A 22,154-nucleotide genomic window follows, 5' to 3' on the forward strand; every position below is an offset into this window, starting at 1 on the left:
CTATTAACGAAATTGTCAAAGAGACTTTAAACCCATATATATATATATATAATCTATCCGGAATGGCAGAACGTATCAAAAAAACTGTAAAAAGCTATGTAATCAGGACATACAAAGCTACTTATTCATAGTTACTAGAGATGAGCGGAGTCACCGTTCAGGCAGCCATAGGCTCAGACAGGACACCACTGCAGCCACTGATTGGCTGAGCGGCGATAGTGAGAAGACCAAAGTGGTAAGTATAATTTTAACCCCCCTCCCCCCAAGCACAGTTTGGCCCCCACCCCCTGTGTGTCTCAGTAGCGGATTATAATAGGTCCCAGAGCTTCTGGGGGGCCATGGCCACACAAACAGACTTATACTTTCAGTGGTGTACTGTCTCCTGACTACAGTTCTGCTTTTTTACAGCAATTTTTTACCACAAATCAAGGCATCATGATATTATCTATCCTGTACTATGAGCACCATGCTAGTGCTGGCGTAATTACAGCGGGTTAGGGGGGCCCAGGCTTGGTGAACAGCCCAGGGTCTAAGGTAAAGTTAATCCGCCCCTGGTGTGTCTGGTTAACCAGGTACCCTCTGCTCTGACTAGTGGGGTGCACCTGATTAAATGCTTGCGTATCCCATTATTTTCAATGGGGCTCATTACTGGAGTTGGGCATTTGAGCATTAAAAAATGCTTAACTCAAATAACAAGCTCCCAAACATTTTAGCGGTCGATCAACATCTAATTATTTATATTTAGGTCGACTACAGGTCCTCTGTAAGATATACAGTCAGCAGCAGAGGGTATTGATAGTATATAAAAACTGTGTGTGTGTGGGCGGGGGGGGGGGGATTTATCAAACTGGTGTAAAGTAGAACTGGCTCAGTTGCCCCTAGCAACCAATCAGATACCACCTTCCACTTTTAGTGGATTTCTCAAGCAATTGAGATGCATTCATTTGCATAAGGTATAAAACCTGGCTGCTCTAAGTATAGGGGGTGGGTGGGCTCTTTGGGCTACATACAAAATGTGTGTGATGGATATCGGGTATCAAGCAGAGAGTCTTTCCCTCCAACAGCTGTATTCTTCACCTATAGCTAAGTACTTTTGCTCTGATTTGCTTATTTGTAATTACTTCTTGCTTTATCTATGTATTCAGCTATATGATTTTTTTTCCCCCCTTTATTGAATTTTCTTAACTGAAATACATTGAATTCAATGGAAAACATGGTTGACAGTTCACACGTAGTTTTGTTTTTTTATTAACTCCATGAATAAAGGCGCATGGTACTTTTTGGACATCATGCAAAAACAAATACTTCAAATGGATTAAAAATTGCAAGGAAAGACCTGAGATGCCTATAAAACCTTTGAAACAAAGCACTTCAAAAATGGCCATAAAGCAAAAATGAGCATAAATACACTCCAAAGAAAAGGAAAAAAGCGTCAACATAGCTGAACATACCCTGAAGCGGTCCACATTAGATTTACATGTACACTAGAGTCAGATGAGAATGTGATCAGAATGGGGGAAAAGGGCATAAAACAACTCCAAGAAGTTGAAAAAAAAGCTTTAACATTCGAGGCTAATTTTTCTTGTAAAATACGCCATGTGAACATACCCTAAGGCTGTCCAGCGAGTCGAGTCGAGAGTGTATGTGTTTACAAAGGGGAAAAGGGCAGTGGTGCCTTGCAACAGCTTATGGCCATGGCCAAACAACGTCTTTCTAATGGACGATATTTTCAAATAAGGGACGATATAGCTATATATTCTGATTTTACATGAACAGACCAGTGCCGACATGGGGATGCCGGTGCTGCGGTCCTTTTTTTTTTTTTTTATCGCCTCCCCCAGTTCCCGAGCATAGCGTCGGTCTTTTACCAAGCACCTGCCCAGCATAAAGCACTGAGGTGGGCCCGCCACCCGAGTGTGATAAAACTTCCTCCCCTCTGTGACGTGGCTCCATTGATTCTAATGGAGCTGCGTCACAGAGGGGTAGGGGTCTCGTCACACTGGGGGCTGACGGGCCCACCTCCAGTGCTTTATGCCCGGCAGGTGCATGGTAATAGACCATTGCCTTGCATGGGAACCGGGTGGCGGTTCAAAAAAAGGACTGTAGCACCGGCATCCCCGCGCCGGTCTGTTCATGTAAACAACAAAAAAGCGATGTACTACTGGTACTTTCACTTCAAAAACAAAACTTACTGAAATCCAAATGGACAGTCCTTTTCTTCCTGAACATCTATCTATCCCAATCCCCCCGTATACAGCTCTGCTGAGCGTGCATGTGTTCTGAAGGGGGGAATGAGAGTAGGAGGATGGAAAAATAAATAGCTGCCAGTATGGTGGTTCCCTAACAGTCTGTGGCTCTATACTTATTTTACCTCTTTATAGTGCCATCCCCATACTGTCCCCCAGAAACAATGTTTCTATAGGAGCATACTTCTGTAATCCAATACATGATGGAACATGTCATACGCCTCACAGATTCTGTACTATATGGGCACCAAGTTACAGATTTGTACAACATGGATTTATATTATTGCCCTATGCAGGATACACAAAGATGTTGACTTTTTCAAGATTATTGCAAAGAGAGTCGCTTTATTTTCTTTTATTGTCGATACAATGGGGAGCAATAAAAAATGGTTGGAAAAGTGAACACGTCCTTTAAGGATGATGAACAGCTCCCTAGGAAGTTACTAACATTTTCATTGCTGGAGAAAAACTATGTCTATATGTCCTAACTAAAGGTACAAAGATATACAATAAAGTACATAATTATAATAAAAAATACAAGGCGGGTATGTATGTGTATGTGTATGAATTATATAGGGTGAATGGTCTTGGTGTTTCAGCTTGAGAGAAGCATCACGTGACTACTGGGTTGCGCTATTAGAAATCTTCACTGTTTTTTCCGCTTGGTTTCTCTCAATGTGCAGCCACCTCCAGTATATATAATGAATCATACCCTATAAAAAAAAAAAGCAGCTGTTTTCTAATTTTATCCAATTCCATGAATCCAGGGTGTCCTCTTTCTAAAATACTTTAAATGGTCACTGACATTTAAAACAACTTCCCTCCATGTGATTTCTAACAATTGGAAATCACTTATCAATTTGCAACATTGAGTCTTGACCCCAGAGAAAAAAACTCTAATGTCTTGGCCACTATGTGTCTCAAAAATCTGCTGTCCACTTCCTATTGTCAGGGGAATTCTGTCTCTAGAAACGGCTAGATTAGGACAGGTTACAGGAAAGGGGGACAGGTCTTCTACCCATCATCCCTTCCCTTCATCCATCCCCTCCTTGGTTGAACTTGAAGGACATGTGTTTTTTTTTTTTTTAACGCACTTAGGCTATGTTCACAATGCGTATGAATCCGTCTGTAGTGCGAACCGCGAATATACGCACGTAGTTTTGAGGTTGATGCATTCGCTTGAAAGTATACGATATACGCCCGCACAATGCACACTACGTATGAGCTTACGGCCAGATCGTATGCGGCGCCGAGAAAAATGAACAAGACCATTGTTTGAGGACGGAAATGTTGAAACTCACGGCCGTGGATTTCCATGCAGTCCCGTACGGAGTACTTATTTCAGCCAAATTGAACTTGATTTTTCGATCCAAAAGGTTCTGTGTGTTTTTTTGGGCTGGGCGAAGATTTCCAAGTAAATGACCTGTTTCAGATCGCTTCGAAACAAGCTAGGGAAGCATAACTGTACTGCGGGCGCATGTTCGCGGTGCGTACGCATCCGGCCACATGTCGATTTTTTGCACGCCCGTAGTTTCAGCCGCACATGTACGGCAGCGTAAGACCTGCGTACGGATTCATACGCAGTGTGAACATAGCCTAAATATGTACTATGTGACCATGTACAGGAGAGTTAATTGTTAAATCAAGGTAAATCAAGGCTTTCTTTTGATCCCTAACCACCCATAAAGTTAGGGTGTCTGTCCCCTTTGAGAAATAGCTGTGCACTATGGAGGCAACCATAAGAGGCTCAATAACAGCATTGAGAGCACTAAAATTATGTTCACACCACTCGGAATGGTTAAGGCTCTATTACAAGGAGTCCTAATCTGCCTTAACAGGCCAATTATCACTCTGTGTAATAAAGACAACAATCGGCCAAAGAAACCATAATCGGCTGATGGTTGTCTTTCAATAAGATGCAAAATCACTATCCACCGACCGTGCATCCCTACGTGTAATAGCAATGCGCGGCCGACAGGTGATAAATGTGTAAAAAAACAACCTTAAACATACCTGTCCATGCTCCCCAATGTTCTTCTAGCTTCTGCCCTCTGCCCGCTCCACTGCTGTAACTTCTGAGCCAGTCTCTGAAGTGACAGACCTCTCAGCCAATCACTGGACATGGAGCTGTCCAGTCTTAAGACTCAAAAACTGGCTCAGAAATTTCTGCGGGGAACGGGCAGAAGCTAGAAGAATACCGGGAGCGTGGACAGATATGTACAGTATACAGTTTATTAATATACACTTAAGGCAAGGGCTGCATCGCCAACGATAGATAGAGCCCTCAGATAGAGCCCTTGCTGCACACTTATCGAGCCATGTAATAGGCACCGATCTAACAGATTTGCGATTATTTATCTGGAATATCAGGCCATGTAATACAGACCTTAATCTAACAAAACCAGACAGGATTTAAAAATCTTTTGAAATTACAGATATGGAACATTATCAACCAAAGCGTCAATTCTCTACTGACTTTGTTGGGCCGCTCTTGATAGAATACTTTGAAGTATATTGATGGTTAAACAACCATTGAATGACAATAGGCTGGTCAATGATCTTTACTGATCTTACCCATATTGGACTAAAACACAGTGATGAACAAGCAATCATTAAATATTAAAGAGTCCTAGAACCAGACTGGGGATTTAATACAAGAATCTCTCCCAAAAGGGAAAGTTTACCAGGTTTAGACGCTGCATAAAAATGTACTTACTGAAGCTGATCTTCCTAAGGAAAACATAGACATGTACTGTAGAAAAGCCCACAGATTAATACTAAGTTATGAAAAAAAAATACCACAGTGCCTCCATAACTAAGGAAACAACAGGGTAGCTCTACAGGGTTAAAAGCACAGGACAGCCATGTATTTCAGAAAAGAAAAATTTAAATCATATATTTAAATACCCCAGTAAAAAATGGGTGAGGGGGGGGGGCCTATTTTTTAGGTTCTAAACATAGACACCATCTTGAAAGTCGCCATATTGGATCAAGTGGAAGTTTTTTCTAATGTGAGGGTGGTCTAAGACGACCAGCTTTGTATCAGGAATTGATATTCAGAAACAGATATGTCATTTTGCCCTTTCGTTTCCAAAATAAAAGGGACTTCTAAGACTTTTGACCTTGAACTTGATCATTATTGTGGGAAAGGCAGCACCACCATGTTTTTTTTTCTATGGAAGCCGTGAATCTGACACAGTATGAAGGATACTGGTTTGATATCCACTATCAGAACCATAATATATTCCTCCTAAATCCAACCATATTCACATGGATGTCCACTTCATAATACACTTTTGGATAAGGCAAATACTATCCTTCACCCATTGGTGTTCTTCTCCACAATGACATCCATCTACTCTCACAGCCAAGAAGACTACTTATTTTCAGCCCAAATTCCTTTGGTTCCAAATCCTTGATAGTCCAGTTGTTACAAGACCTGGAAATGTACAGGAAAGTGTACAATTTGATGACTCTTTGTTTCCCTTGGGAATCAAAAGGATCTGGGATAACTAGCTAATTGTGGGGAGTCCGACTGCTAGGGCCCCGATCTCGAAAAAAGGGGATACTAGTCTCCCAACAGAATGGAGCCTGTGACTGCCACCACTCATTCATTCTTTATGGAACTTCAGGAAACGAGCAAACACTACATGGAGCTAAGGCTTGCATACACAACATGTTGTTCCATTCTGACCTGGTCCCCATTCTCGAAATAGCGAGAGGGTCTAAGCAGCTAAACCCCTACGATAGGCTAGTTAGCCCCTATCCGTAAAGACAGGAGGCCCCCACACGCATATGGTAAGAAAATGTGACGGTCCTGCTATAATTCCCAGGTTTGGAAGAATTGTCTCTTACGTGTATGGAGGCCTTTATACTGTTTCTCCCAGAGGGCGGTAGGATCATGTCAGATGGGCATTCTAGAAGATATAAATACTGCATTGCCCAATTACTTATTCTCCACATACAGTGTTCACGGGGCATGTTCTGCTAAGCAAGCATTTACACCGCCTGCCATGTACAGGTGGGTCTTGCGTACCATTTAATATCATTAAGGTGTCCATAGATAGTAAATGATTGAAGAAACTATTCAGCCGAGACAGAGACTTTTCATGTTTTTGTGCCAAGACATCTGATTAATGCCAGTTGTAAGTCGCCAACTAGAGATCTTCAGATACATATGTAACACTCCATCTTCTTACACGTTTTTTTCCTCGCCTTAAATGAATCTTTTATGTTGCAGTGACATATCCACAGCTTGAGAGCACGTTGTCAAGATAACAGAATACTCTGATCATTCACGTCAAAATTTTGGAGGCATTTGTACTTCTATTTTTATCACTTTGAAAATCACTGACCAATATGTTGCTAGCCGTAATAAGGGATGAGTGAACATCGTAAAAATGTCCAGGTTTGGCCACGCGGCCAAACACAAATGCTTGACATTTAATTTGTGGCATCTAGAGAAATTGGATGCCACCCTAGGGCTCCCAGGAAAACATGGACACAGCCTGAGGCCAGGTTCACATTGTGTGAACACCAGCCGTTCTGTGACCCGGTACTGAAGTACCGGCCAGATGATCTTCATCTCTATTGATTTGGGATACGGGCGCACCCATGTGCGTTCACATCCCAATTTACCGCTGCACACAATGGAGAGTGGGGCCAGAGCCGCACGCTCCATTGTGTGAACTGATAGGTTCTCTGCGGCCACTATTCAATGATTAGTGGCCGCAGAAAACTGACATGTCAGTTTTTCATACGGCCGAATGGAATCCAGGCCAGAGCGTATACTATGTGTATATGCTCCGGCCGGGATTCCATTCATTGAAATGCAACGTATGTTTTGCATAAATCATGGCCGTTGTTGCAAATTGTTGTGTGAACATCGCCTAAGGCTGTATCCATGTTTTCCAGGACTCCCTCGGGCAGTATCCAATGTCTCCAGACACCAGGAATTAAATGCCAAATATTTGTGTTTGGCTTCACAGCTGGACACAGAAATTTTTCCAATGTTCACTTGTGCTGTTCTGTTATATGTAGTTCACTACAAAGGTATTTACTATTTAAGTGTTCTGTGGATTGTAATTCTGTACTCCCACCACTAGATGGCACAGCTGAAGGAGATTCTTTACAAAAGGTTAACTGTTTCTTTGATTGACTGCATGTGTTATCCAATCATATGTTGTGGTTTGTAAGCTGACTGAGACCAATCCCTGTTGAGGATACCTCATGTGGGCACCGAGTGCAAAGCCATACTCCAGCTCCAGTCTATAAGAGGTCTTATTTTGTGTCACAGAGTGTGTTTCCTCCAATCACAGAGCTGCCTAAGGGGTGAGGTAAAACCAGTTTAGTTCAGTCTAGCCTAAGGAGAAGTAGTAGAGAGTAGGCTAGTCAGGTACCAGAGAGTGAGATAACTAGTTTTTCTTATAAAAGAGTTCCAGAGGTAGCCATGTCTGGCTAGAAAACACTTAGAGAGGCTACCAGAGACAGGGGAAAAACTATTTTACACTGAGGGGCTATCAGATTGTTCTCTATTAAACCCTGGCAAGAGACTGCAGGAGGTACTACAAGGGTCAGAAGTCAGATAAGTGCAGTTAAAGCCAAGAACTCTGCTGCCAGTGCTAGGTTTCCTAAGGTACCCCCGACAACTAGCTTACCAAACGTGGGGCCTGCGTTCCTGAGCTTGAGTCACTCTGTGCCCACAGACAGCAAAAGGCTGAAGGTCATACCTGTGGATGCAGGTACTATGATCATCGCCACACACACAAGGTGGTTAGAGCCCTCCAGTTGAGAACCCAAGGGTCTGGATAGGTCCCCTTCGTTCAAGTAGCTCACTGCCAACTGAAGTCAAGTTAACTAAAGTACCCAGAGTCTTTGTCCTTATATTCTCAAGTATATCCCAATTCTATTAGCCATGGACAAAAGATAGGGCTACAGGGCACAATTTACTAAAGGGGGACTACATAGGGGGATATTTACTAAATGGGGACTACACAGGGGGTCATCTATTAAGGGGGACTAGGCAGGGGGCCATCTATTATAGGGGACGCACCAAAGGCAATTTACTAAAGGGGAGCCACACAGGGGGCCACCTACTATATGGGGGATGTACAGAGGGTGTCATCTACTATATAGAGAATGCGCAGAGGGCGCACTAATGCAAGCTAGCTCATCGCTCTCGGATTCTGCATCAGTGTGTCTGTGCACAGGGGACAGGGGCCCTGGTTGGGAGGACAGTCCAGGGCACATTTATTCCTCCACTGAGTGGAACCCACCAATTTTTCAAGGCTGGGTTACTTTCTTATGTGCATGGGTGGTTTCTGCCTCTACAGGGGGTTTCTCCCTATCCTTTTGTTGAGAAGTATGTTCATCCACCACCAGATGAGCCTGGCAGCGGCTTACCTTCTCATCTCCCTATGTAGAACACACACACTGCTGACAGACAAGAAATGGTGACAACTCCTCTTTAAAGAGTTTAGGTAATCTCATCATTTCATGCAACAATCAGACCCACTATATGTCTTATAGTAAGTGTTGTCACTGGCCTGGCTTTACCCACTCCATTCTCCATTCACAGCTGTCTGAAATCTGAAGGCGTAATATAGATATATATAGATATAGACAATATTTCCATGTTGACCTCTTTGTGTATTGTGTTCTGTAAACACGCTGGGTAATAAAACGCCTTAATTAAGCTGCAATCTATAAAGATTCTCCCTGGTAATTACAGACAAGGCTCAAACTCCAAACATTTAAAGGTAGAAATCAACCATGAAAGCCAAGAGGGTCAATGGTTTCCATCACAGATTCCAATGTAAAGACCAAATATCATTGCATTCAAATTGACTTTATAGATCAATTCTGATTGTATGCAGACTCATCTAAACTATCTAGATCATTGCTCTCCAACCTGTCGATTTTCAGCTGTTGCAAAAATACAATTTCCAGCACGCTGTGGGTTGCAAAAGCTGGCGGGTGATTTGACAATTGAGGTGTTTTATAAAGATTTTTATAAAGATTTGAACTATTTTTTAGCACATTTCAATGCATTTTTACCATGTTCTGTATTTGATTCAGTGTTCCACAATCACAGTAGACATGGGGGGGGGGGGGACATTTAGGAAGACCGGCCTCCTTGACCTTCATTAAGATTTGTGAATCGAAACTTAACGAATATCATTAAAACAGCCAAAACTATAGTAGTTACAATACTGGGTCTATTACAGAAGGACGAATTTGTTAAAGCATGTTCTTGTAAAACGGTCAAAAGTCGGAAAATCACAATTAAAAAAAATGTCAATCATCCAATTGCCACCATGCCTCTCTTCTCTGTCCCTATATCTCTGTTAGTCTCTCCCTGCTCTGCTATAACTGCCTGCTGCCATCCTGCTCTCTTCTCCACACACAGCCGACTGGCCACCTACGTTACCGAACCGCCTTATATAGGGAGAGGGGGAGGTGCTGACATCACAAAGGGGCCTGCAGCTGATTGGACGGGCGCTAGGGATTATGGTTCATCCCATTGTCCCACCCAGTGCGCATGTGCGTCCGCCATTTTGTTTTTGTTAAATTCCTAATGAATTGGCGGAAATGCGCTTTGCAGAATAAGGCAAATTGACGTATCGATTCACAGCTAATTATGATTCGCTTCACTCATCTCTAATTTCTACCATGGCTTAAGATTGCGATCAGGCGTAAATCTTGATAAATTAGGCGTAGGATGAGGCCACACCTCCTCCCCACCTTGCAGTGTTCCCTCCATTAGGCGAGCGAGAGATACGGCTGGTGTACGCCAGTGGCGCAGGCTTCATAAATGTCCCGCAATGTGTTATTACAGTGTTTTTTGCAATATCGGTGAGATGGTACCATTTTGCCACAATTTTGGGAAAATCACTTTGAAAATGTAGAAAAAAAGGGAGTAGAGAGCAACATGAAAACTCAGGGGTGGTGTATAACTAGTATGTGTTGTGATCCCATAGAGAGAACAGCAGCAGTGTACAGAGAGAGCTGGTCAGGAAGGGGTCTGATAGGTGATGATGTTATCTTGTAGTTCACAGATAACCCAGGATAAACCATTTGATGAACCACATAATTCGATGTCATTTTCTGGTGGTCTAGTGCTGGTCACATGACCCAGCTACAGTACTGAATGGATGGATGGTGAGTGTGCAATACAAGGCCAAAAACAAAGAAAATGGATGCCTTTAGCTTGGTGTTGTTATATAACTTTGCCCACCCTTTTGACTTTGCCCACCCCTATGCCAATCTCCTCCAGAGCCCTACTGTGAAGGTGGTAGCTCTTGTTGCTGTGAAAACTTACATAGTAAACCCAAATATAGAGAATTAAAGGGGTTATCCAGTGCTACAAAAACCATGGATACTTTTCCCCCTCTCTTGTCTCCAGTTCAGGTTTGCAATTAAGCTCCATTCACTTCAATGGAACTGAGTTTGAAATCCCACTTAATCTGGAGACAAGAGAGGGGGGAAAGTGACCATGTTTTTGTAGCGCTGGATAACCCCTTTAAAGCCTGTCATTATAAATCTTTACCCAATCGGCATGCAGTCACTCTTGCTGAAAGAAGAACCGGTAACTGGGTATTGCATTCACAAGACTTATTGAACTCACACAGCGTGGTCGTATTCACAGTTACCCGATCAAGTGGCAAAAGTGACTGCATGCCAATCAGATTCGTAGTGACAGGTACCCTTTAAGGGGCCCATTTACCTTCAGTAACTGACAGACAAACATAAATTCGGCAGACAGCTTCCTCTCCCGTTGATTCCATACACATGAATGTTCAACTTGGCAAAATATCCATGTATTGTGAATAAGGAGAGGTAAGCCACTGCCAGACACTTCTGGAGGAGACTTATCTCCTAGAAAACAAAAGGTACAACCAGCTAAAATCTAACATGCTTGACCCTCCTCTTCCCCGATATCATCTGCCAGGGCAGTCGGGAGCCGTCATACAAATTACAGAATCGGCCAGTCCAGACAAAAGAAGTAGGTGGTTGACATTAGACTGAAGTGTACGGAGACTTTTACACAAAGTCAGGGCCATATATACCATAGACCTTTTATGGGGCATATAAATCAGGTTGTCACATTACCGTCTCCATAGGCATTGTAAACCTGCACATAAGGAAAGGAGAAATTGCTGGGTAGAAAGGTGACCAATAGAGGTGAGCATGCTTATAGCTGTATCCATGTTTTCCCAGACTCTGTAGGGCTGTTTCCAACTTCTTCACCCACTGGTATTCAAATACCAAAAGCATGCTGGAGTTGCGTTCATCTCTAGTAACCAAACACAACAGCAATCAAAATTATCCGAGCCCCATTGTAAATAAAAGCAGTCAAACAAGTACAATGTAAATCACCAAACACAACTAATATAACAAGTGGTTTCTCCAAATTCAACACCAAATGCCACTTTTAGTGACCGCAGCAGTCTCGGAATTATTTAACCTTCTGAATAAAACTCTCATAAGAACACATGTGTCCAGCATCAAGGGCTTCATGAGCGGCATCAGATCTGCTCGAGATAAAACACATCAATTTCTGGAATAGCTAGAGCATTGCTGGCGGTGATGTCTAATGGCATGTTAGGAATAAAGCAAAAGTCAAGAGAGTGGTCCAAAACTTAAGAGAAAAGATGATTGCCGTGTGCAAACAAGGTACTGAATGTTCCCACGGAAAAAGCTGGAAGCAAAGTTCAAGGCAAAATGGCTACACAGCCTGGATGTGGCAGAAAGGGGGTCACCAAATTGCTGATGGTTAAGAACCCTCAAGTTATGGCAAAAGACATGCATGCCAAAACTACAAGATCTACACCTATTGACCCAAAGGCACAAGAATGTATGTCTAATATGGCCACAGACCATGTAAATAAGACACAAAAGTTTTAGGATTCTGCTCTGTAGAGAGACAAAACAAAAATTTTGGGCTCGTGGATTAGCGGTGGAAGGAAGAATAAAGCAAATACCTTCCCTACAGTGAGGCATGGCAGGAGCTCAGTGATGTTCTGGGTACGCTTTACATCCTTTGGCATCTAGAAACCTGCAGGGAGTGGAGGGCAAGATGGAGTCAGGTAAATATCAAGAGATCCTTGAAGAAAACCTCACTCCATCTTTCGGGAGGCTGAAGCTTGGGCATCATTGAGCCTCACAACAGCAAAGTGATCCCAAGCATACCCCAAAGTCCACCAAAGCCTGGTTTTCATCCTGGTTTCATCAGTATGGAGTGGCCATCAGAGTTGCCGGACTTGAACTCCATAGAAAATATTTGAGAGAGATTTAAATAAGTGGGAGGCAAACCCCAAAGCTCTAATACATTGGTTGATTATGTTAAATCAGGCAGATATGGCCGGATGTAACAGGGTCAGTGACGATAGGCTGGTCGCTCAGTACTGACATATGAAAAAATAATTGTCTGTTGGTCACACATGTCCCCACGTAATGTGTGGGAGATGTGTGGCCAACGGATGATTAAAACATAGGGTTCCACAAACAATCTAATGACCGTTCATGCAGCTCTGGGCGTGCGATCATCAAGCCGTGTAATAGGGTCTGTAGACAAAAACCAATCTTACAGTGTGACTCAGGCCGTGTAATCGTGAACAGGAGGGAGACCATCGTCCATGAGGAATGGGCTGCTGCCAGAAGCTCTTGTCTGGTTATTCCTTAAACCCCTATTCCACGGGCCAACTGTGAGGAGCAAACGAGCACTGTCAGTGCTCGTTTGCTTCTCGTTCCCCCCTCCCTGCCACCGCTAGTACACGCGGCGGCAAGCGAGCGGGTGAGTGCGGTAGGGGCTGCACGGGTGATCGCTAGATAGATAGATGATAGTGGCGGTCCGCTGCTGCCACTCCTATTCCACGGAGCGACAACAGCAGATCGCTGCTATCATCACAAATGACTGCAACGATCAGCCGACATGAACGATGTCGGCTGATCGTTGCCTTCTGTTGCACAGGACGATTATTAGCCGTAACGGCCAATATCGGCCAAATACAGGCGATAATCGTTCCGTGGAATAGGGCCTTTAGATTTGCAAAAGGCCATAAAGCAAAAGGGACTCCACTATATATTCAACAGGGGGTGGATAATTCTGAGACTGGTGTAGTCGGTAACATTCATTGCGTTGAGTGATTTACATTATTTTTGTTTGATTGCAAACAGCTGAAAGTTTGTAAATTTTGAAATTATATTATTACTATGAGTGACACGTCTTTGGATATACAGCAAAGCAGACAATCGAAATGGAGATTCTGAAATCTGCTGGTTGGTAGGGTCAATTATTCCAGCCATTTTGGGTCCAGTTTTATTCAGAAGAAATTACCACGGGTTATAGCCATGCATTACAGTGTATGGCCCATACTAAGTGAAGCAGAAAGAACCCATTGGGGATCAAAGATGTTGACGATTAGTTGGTTGGTCTCAGCACTGAGATGTCACCACTAACTCATGCCAACCTCTTATATAATGTTCACTTGGATAGCTTCTATGCCTTAAGAGAGGAACAGTAAATGTTTGTAGCAGATAACGTTCTCAATGTTGTAAGGATATCTTTAATATGTTGCAAAGCTAACTATACTATACTCCCACCTCATCTACTACTCTTATAAACACGGTGACAGTATGAGTCTGGGCACTTATTGGGAACCCACACCCCTAATCTTACATGGACAGAAATATCCCCTGAGGAGACCCCTGTGGAGTTGAAATGCACTGGGATGGCTGAATAGTTTAATACTATGTATATCTTGTGGCGTTAAGACGTATGCCAATCAATGTATCGGTACGGTCTGTACTCTGACGCTTATTTGACACTGTTTCAGAAGAGCTATCCAACATCATTTTGTCCACTTGTCATCATAATGATTTACAGGGATTCAAAATTGGATTAGTTCATTAATGAATGAAGAGAGGTCCATCATTTACGCCAAATCAGGTGTTATGTCAGCGCGCATCTCCCCATCCACTGTAAATGTGGTTATAATCCTTGCCACTAGTGGTGGCCCCGTCTGGCTGTAACAGGATGGGTTCCTGTTCTGGATGGCTCTTCTTAGGGCGACAACTCCACGACAAGTCTGTGAATTAATACTGACAGTTTCCTATCCTGGCCATCACTTAACATGTACCTATTGTTTCAAATAAATTTGACATGTTTTGATTGGTCCTGGTCTTCAAGCCGGTACCGATTGGGAGATAAGCAGGGAGAGGGCTACACTGCAGCGCATCCTCTCCCTGCTCTGTGTAAGAAAAAAAAAAGTCAGGCTCCATTATGAGCCCAACTCTTTTTTTTCTAACACAAAGCGGGGAGAAGATGCGCTTCAGCGCTTCTTCTCCTAGGTTGTTCCTCCAATCGGTACAGGCTTGAACATTTAAAACTGCACCAATGTCTCTATGACATGTCAAAAGTTTTTTGAAACGACAGTGACACTGTAAATCTGTGTACAGGAAAAAAATTATTTACATACTACTGTGAAGGGAAATGTGTCACGGAGATGGCAGATGTTACAAGGTAGAAACTCAACTGTTACCATGAAGTTTTTGTGACATCTTAAGGGACTATACCATAAGAGTCCCATAGAAGAGGAAAAAGCCACTTGGATACCAGCCCATCCTGAATATGAGACATCACAATTAGAGATGAGCAAAACTCCAGCACGTTCCGGTTCCACACTCAACATTTGATTACCGGAGGCTTATGAGGTTGGATGCAGCCCTAAAACTGGCTGGAAACCATGAATACAGTCATAGTCCATAGTCTGTATTCATGTTTTCCAGGACTTTCTAGGGCTACATTCAACTTCTTCCACGTGCTCAAGGTTCACTCAACACTAGTCACAATCCTTACCTAGTTTTTAGTTTTAATTAAGGGATGGACGATCATTCCCATATACTGAGAGTTATAGGCTCCTCCCTTTCTACTTTTTTCAGTGCAACTATAGACTAAATTTGAGCTCACCTGAGAGAGATATTTGGGTTTATGGGAAAGGGAAGGGGTGCTTTTAAAGGGGCACCCCCATTTATCAGCTACATTATGCATCACTCTAGGCTATCCATCTAGCCACCATCTCTGATAAGAACTATCCTTCCAGCTGTGAGACCCCACTACATATTAATACATGGTGTTTATATATATATATATATATATATATATATATTAATGTGTGTGTGTGTGTGTGTATATATATATTAATGTGTGTGTGTATATAATATATATATATATATATATATATATATCTTATACACTGTTGTGTAGGGTACAAAGTTATTGAGCACACTGTATCTATACAATACTATCTATGGACACAATCGATATGCCCTTATACATATACACAGAAGCAGCAGAAATTAGTTTGTCGAAGGTCAATTTGTAATTTATCAGAACACATTATCCTGTAACTATGTAGTATCGGAGGTTTCTGTAGGACTGTCATTAAGCAAGTATACAGTATATTACTTTAGCTCATCAAGAAAGAGTTACAGCTCTGCTATAAGTACATATACAGTTGGGAGTCATGAACACGTTATATAAGTATTTAACAGTTTTCTCAAACCGGTTGCAAAACAACAACTCCTAGTGTGCCCTGACAGCCGAAGGCTGTCAGGGCACACTAGGAGTTGTAGTTTTGCAACAGCTGGAGAGCCACAGGTTGGGAATCACTGTATTACAGGATAATATACACACATATAGCCATACATAGTCTGTAAATACATCATCAACAATGCCATTGATTCTCGTTGCCTCTCTATACAAGTCACTTCCATCATCTTATACAATAAAGCATCTGCTGTTCATGACATCAATACTACGAGATACTTTACTCCCATAGCCAGCATGCAGATTCCCGTCCACCATATATACCGTCCCTTCATCCGAGTCTCAAGCTGAACACATGTAGATATTTGTATACATGCAAGTTAACAGCAAAGTTACCGTCCAGCCGTACACAATCCACACACACTTGTTACACCTGCCTAAACACAAGGCCTCCTGTCTACACTGTCCTGTATGTTACACGTCTTCTAGATCTGGCAGCGACTACAGGATATCGCAGTGTATAAAGTCGTCTTCATTTTATCATAGGACGTTCTTTTACATGTATAAGAGATGTACAGTACATTCCATTAAAAAAAAAGGATGTCGTCAATGTATCTGTCTATTATCTACTTTATTTTATCTAAAATCTATCTCATATCTGTCTATCTTCTATCTATCTATCTATTTATCATCTACGTTATACTATCTATCATTAACTAATCTATTATCCATCTCTTAGTTATATTTATATTCTATCCATCCATCCATGTACGTCCCATCCATCTCCAGGCATCCTCTCGCACGCTCACACACACGTCCCGGGCACTTCAGGCACGCAGACACTCTTGCACATGTCCCGACACAGAGACATATGTACATTGTAAATACAGACACACACCTCCCTGTCCATCCTCTCCCTGGCCAGGCTCCTTTATCAATGTCAGCGGCAGCAGCAGCCTCTTTCTTCCTCCTCCCCCTCCTCTTCCCAAAGGCCAGCATCAGCACCACACAGCTCCCCGGCCGGCGCACTGGACTTACCTGAGCCACCCTGGCCTGTAACATGAGCAGCAGGAAGATCATGCTGAAGAGGTGCATGCTTAGGGGTACAGGGGGGTTCCTGACACCTCTACACAGACCCCCAGGGCTGAGCCTGCCCACCACCACTACTGACACCCTCCACATCCGCCTCTTCCCAGCACCCTCCCTCTCTCCTTCCTCTGGTCTATGGTTTTTGTCCCTTCCTCTCTCTCTCTCCCTCCCTCCCCTTTAGTCTCTCTCTCTCCACCCTTAATTCCTCAGTCTTCTTCTCCCGCCCCGGGTCTCTTTCTTCTCCTCTGCCTTTCTATTGCCCCAATTCCCCCAGTCTTCCCCTGTGCTCTGCTGTCTGTCTGTTGGCTCCTGTCTCTTCCCCTGTCCACCCTGTTACCTCCTCTCCATCCTTCTCCTGTCTCTCTCCATTCTTCCCTCTCCCTTCCTCTGGTGCTGCTGGGATATTATCCCCTTGCTCCCATGCTAATCCCTAGGCATTGCACTCTGACTTTGTCTCCCTGGTGCTCCGGCTTGTCATGTAATTCTGCCCCTTCCCACTATTTTAGTCTTCTTTCTCTGATTCCCCTCCCTCCCAGCACTCATGTCCCTCCTTTTTGTCTCTCTGCTCTCTTCTCCCTGTCTTTTAATCTTCTCTTTCACTCTTGCCTCCTGTAATCTCCATCCTCAGCCCTGTCTGCCATGCTGGCTACCTGCACACACATTAACCCTTGCCTCCCCCTCCTGTCCCTGCTGGAGCTGCATTGGGGGGTATTGGATTGGGATTTCATGTAAGAACATTCGATGAGGTGAATGTTCCGGATGCTTGATGACATTCATTATAGATACAGATATAGAGACAGATGTTGGATTGTTTTTATGTTTAGCTTCTTTACAGTGTAACATGCCTATTACTGGAGAAGATATAACCGACTGTATCATCAGCAGAATCTGCGGGAATCGAAGACACATTACATAGATCTTATACAATGGAATCGAAGACACATTACATAGATCTTATACAATGGAACTAGAAAATTTTATCTATCTATCTATCTATCTATCTATCTATCTACTGTATCTATCTATCTATCTATCTATCTATCTCCTATCAATCTATCTCCCTATCTATCTATCTATCTATCTATCTCCTATCTATCTATCTACTGTCTCCTATCTATCTATCTATCTATCTATCTATCTATCTATCCATCCATCTCCTATCTATCTATCTATCTATCTATCTATCTATCTATCTATCCATCTCCTATCTATCTATCTACTGTCTCCTATCTATCTATCTATCTATCTCCATCTCTATCATATCTATCTATAATCCATCTATCTATCTATCTATCTATCTATCTATCATCCATCTCATATCTATCTATCTATCTATCTATCTATCTATATCCATCTCTATCATATCTATCATATCTATCTATCTATCATATCTATCTATCTATCTATCTATCTATCTATCTATCTATCTATCTAATCTATCATATCTATCTATCTATCTATCTATCTATCTATCTCTCCATTGAGCAATCTGTGGTGTACCCCCATGGTGATGTTATATCGGAGGAACGTCCGGTCCTTTGCTAGGTGGTGAATTGTGACGCCACTTCTGTGATGGTTGGCAGAGATACAGCCGGACCTTGGAGTGTTGTTTTGTGACGCCAGTGCCGGTTGGGTACACAGGTGTGATGGCACGCCTGCTTTTATTTTTAAGGGCCGGTTGTACCCTTTTCCCCTGTGGTCAGTGTCCTGCTGGGATGCTACGGGGTTCCTTTGGGTTACAGTGATCCCGGATGGCCAGAGTGGTGTAGTGCCCTCCCGGATTATAGGAACTGCCACCCACAGAAAGGGGAAGTGTCCCAAGGCTGCAGTGTGTGCTGTGTCGGTGGATAACGGGAAAAATCACAGAGTCTCTTTCACATAAAGACTGGTTTACTAATTGCAAATGTACAGCAGATAATAGAGAGTCAATGGTATGAGGTTTCTCTGGGTAAAGCACTGGATAACACACTTAACAATAGTTCTGAATAAATACTTCACAATACAGCAGCCTGGTCTGTAGTAAAGGTGCAATGTAGGATATAGTCGTGTTGACTGAGCAGTGCTGAGTAGTACGAAGAAAACAGAGTAGTAGAGAGGAGGATGCTGTGAGAGTCCCAACCCATGTAGTATTGTGCTCTGCCGGGATGTTGGAGGATGAGGTAGAATACTTAAAAGAAGAACACCTGTGCCTGTGTATTGACCTTGAATTAGTCTTCACACCACCTTATGCCCACTAGACTTGGCTGAACCTTCCTAGAGGATGACACAGGCCCCAGACCTTTTTACCTGGGATGAGCGGAATGCTTAGGGTTCCCTGCTGACACCTGTGCTGCGAGATAGATTTCATAGGCTTACTGCGACTTTGCTCCACCCGGATCAGTTCCTAGCTCTTTGTCTTTCGTGGATACTGTCCTGTTCTGTTACTTCTCCTTGTCCTCGGCGTGGGTTGAGGTTTTCTCTGGCTTGTCCTCTCCTAAGTGCATAGTGCTGTGTAGGGTCACTTGTAAAAAAGTTGTTAGAGGTGTACTGTCTTGCGTCCTTTCCATACAGGCTGACTAAGACTGGGCTCGAGGTACGGGGACCTGGCAGAGGGCCAGGGCCCAGATAGGACCACTGTGGAGAGCTATCTAGCTTGTGTCCTTACTTCACAATGCCTAACACGAAAAAGCCTTGCTCCTCCTCCACCCATATGACTTACTACCCTAGCGTAACTAACGTGTGCTAAAATAAGAAAAGAGGTGATAGGACAGAAGAAAACAAGATTCCTACTGGTCTACAGATTCAGGTGACACATAAAGAAATAATAACCCTTTACATCCTTCAGCTCTGCGGCTTCCAAATACACATATACAATACAGCGACATCTAGTGGCAAAACTTAGTACTGCTTTCATCACTACCCAAGTACAATAAGTACAGACTTTTGCGAAAGGCGTATCTAACTAACACCTGTGGTAGGACACCACAAATCCATCTACTGATCATTCAATCAATTAATGAATCAATATATTCTATCTATCTATCTAATATATATCTAATTTATCTATTCCACATCTATCTATCTATCTATCTATCTATTTATTATCTATCTATCTTGTATCTATCTTTCTATCTATCTATCTATCTATCTTGTATCTATCTATCTCTCTATCTATCTTTTTATCTCTCTCTCTCCATTGATCAATCCACCTACTGATCTTTCAATCAATCTATCTAATTATCTATCATCTATCTATCTATCTATCTATCTATCTATCTATCTATCTATCACAGTATATAGGTAGCACTATACCAGTAGTGGATCCGAGTGCCAGCAGGGACGGCTTTGACCAGGAGCCCGTTGAATATAGCAAGGAATTCCCCACAGCACAGCTTAGAATTCAAACGTTGTGATTTATTTCATATCCAAAGCAGCAATAAACAGTGCAACACAGCAAGGCGAGTCTGATGCGACGTTTCTGCGGCCTCGTCCGCCTTTCTCAAGCATGCTATGTATATATTATCTATCTATCCCACATCTATCTATCTATCTATCTATCTATCCATCCATCCATCCCACATCTATCTATCTGGATACAGTCACACACTGTTTGAAAGATCCAGCAGTAGATATATTTGACCACAACTCCATTCAAACAGGGCTACCTGGAACCTCTATTGCCATGGCCCAGGGTGCTAGTTTTGCTTGCAGTTGGTGGAATCTGGTGTTTTTGAGAAACTAATTACGGTGGTCAGGAGTGGTAGTACCCACCCCCGGAGACACGGGCAACAGACCTTAAGTAGAACAATTCTGAGGTGCAAGTGATGGTGCAGGTGCGTGACAAAGTTGACAGAGTCCCGACTTGAACAGTACTTAACCTTACTGAAAACACTGCATTACAAAACTATAAGAACAGTTCTGGAACAAGTGTTAGTGCAAAAATACTTGATAATACTTCAGAGGTAAACTCGAGCAGACAAAAATAAATGAGACTGAAGACTTGTATAGAGAGAGCGTGGTGTAGGGCCGGTTAGGAGCCCTTGTCTAACAGTACTCTGCCGGGATGTGTGTGAAGAAATATACTTGAATCTTGTAGTGAACTTCTCGTACTCACATTTAGATAAGTCTCTGTTCTCTCCGCCTTCTGCCTCCCACTATTGGTGACCGCACTAGGAGTCCTAGGTCTTTGCCTCTAGGTGTAGCTCCCACTGAAGCCTAACCCCAAATGGATGAGTATCTCTCTAAAGTACGTTGGCTTAACACTGCTTTGCTTTACTGGGGATCAATCCCTCTGCCTTTTCCTTAGGGGGTGTCTGTCGTGACTGTGAAGATCTTCGATATAAGCAAGGGGGTCTCTCCTATGATCTGGTTATCCCACCTCTTGGGTTTAGCACTGCATCTTTGCTTAGTTACTTGCTCCTAGCAAAGAAAAGAGGTGTAGTCCCTGTTCAGGGCTCTGGCCTAAGCCAAGTCTGCTTAGTTACTGCTACAAGAACCTGTGTCTTGTCCTACTCACTCTATAAAGAAACTGAACCACATATAACAGCCCACGTAACAGGAAATCCCTACCTTTTATAGGGTGGTGTGACAGAAAGGGTGAGAGAGATGAGAGAGGAGTGTAAACAGTGTCTGCTCAATAAAACAATACACATAGACATAGCATAACCTTTTACATGGACTGCAGCTGTGCACAGAGGGAGTGAGACACCTAGTGGTTGCAGCGGAGAATGCTGTTAAAATAACCTGGCGTGACACCTGAATGAACTACTTTTACTTGGGTGTGTGAAGACAAGAGAACCATCCGTAGTAGGACACTACACTGTGTATGGTACTCCCATTCAACAACAATGCTTGAGCATGAAGAAGAATGTTACCATCTAAAGTCCTTGGTGTCCTCCATAGGCAGATACGGACACAGAGCTTGACACAAAGTGGATCGTCGTTCACAGTTCTGAGAAGGAAGGAGCAGTTAAGGAGCTCCTCATATCATATCTCCACAACTGGGCACAGGGAAAGCGAACAGCAGCCAGTAGGTGGCATAACTATACCATTAAAGTGCAATTAATAATTTTAGCATAAAGTAACTCAAGTAACGAACCCTATTGAAATCAATGGGAGACTAGATGATTCAACCAGGTACCCCCTGCTTGGCAGAGTGGAGGGTGCCTGGTTAACCTATTTCTTTTTTTTGCTGCATTTTTTTGTATATTTCGCCCCTTGAAAGGATTTGCTGACATACTGCCCAAGCCTTAATGTTTAAGGGATGAAATATACAAAAAAAAAAAAAAAAA

The 22,154-nt window shown here is 42.9% G+C and overlaps 1 protein-coding gene across 2 annotated transcripts in view; it reads right to left on the minus strand.

The window, feature by feature from the left end:
• The window catches only part of OLFM2 (olfactomedin 2), a 309,721-nt gene that overhangs the window by 252,545 nt on the left and 35,022 nt on the right, over positions 1-22,154 (minus strand). The window contains exon 1 of one of the 2 annotated variants that reach the window (XM_069972155.1): positions 16,834-16,944. The exons of the other annotated variant lie outside the window; for it this stretch is intronic. Within the exon in view, the coding sequence (XP_069828256.1) occupies positions 16,834-16,890 (57 nt within the window). The 5' untranslated portion in view covers positions 16,891-16,944. Of the gene's footprint in view, positions 1-16,833; positions 16,945-22,154 lie in introns of those variants that run through there. 2 annotated transcript variants of the gene reach the window in all.

Source organism: Dendropsophus ebraccatus, chromosome 1, assembly GCF_027789765.1.
Source record: "Dendropsophus ebraccatus isolate aDenEbr1 chromosome 1, aDenEbr1.pat, whole genome shotgun sequence".
Classification (NCBI taxonomy): Eukaryota; Metazoa; Chordata; class Amphibia; order Anura; family Hylidae; genus Dendropsophus; species Dendropsophus ebraccatus.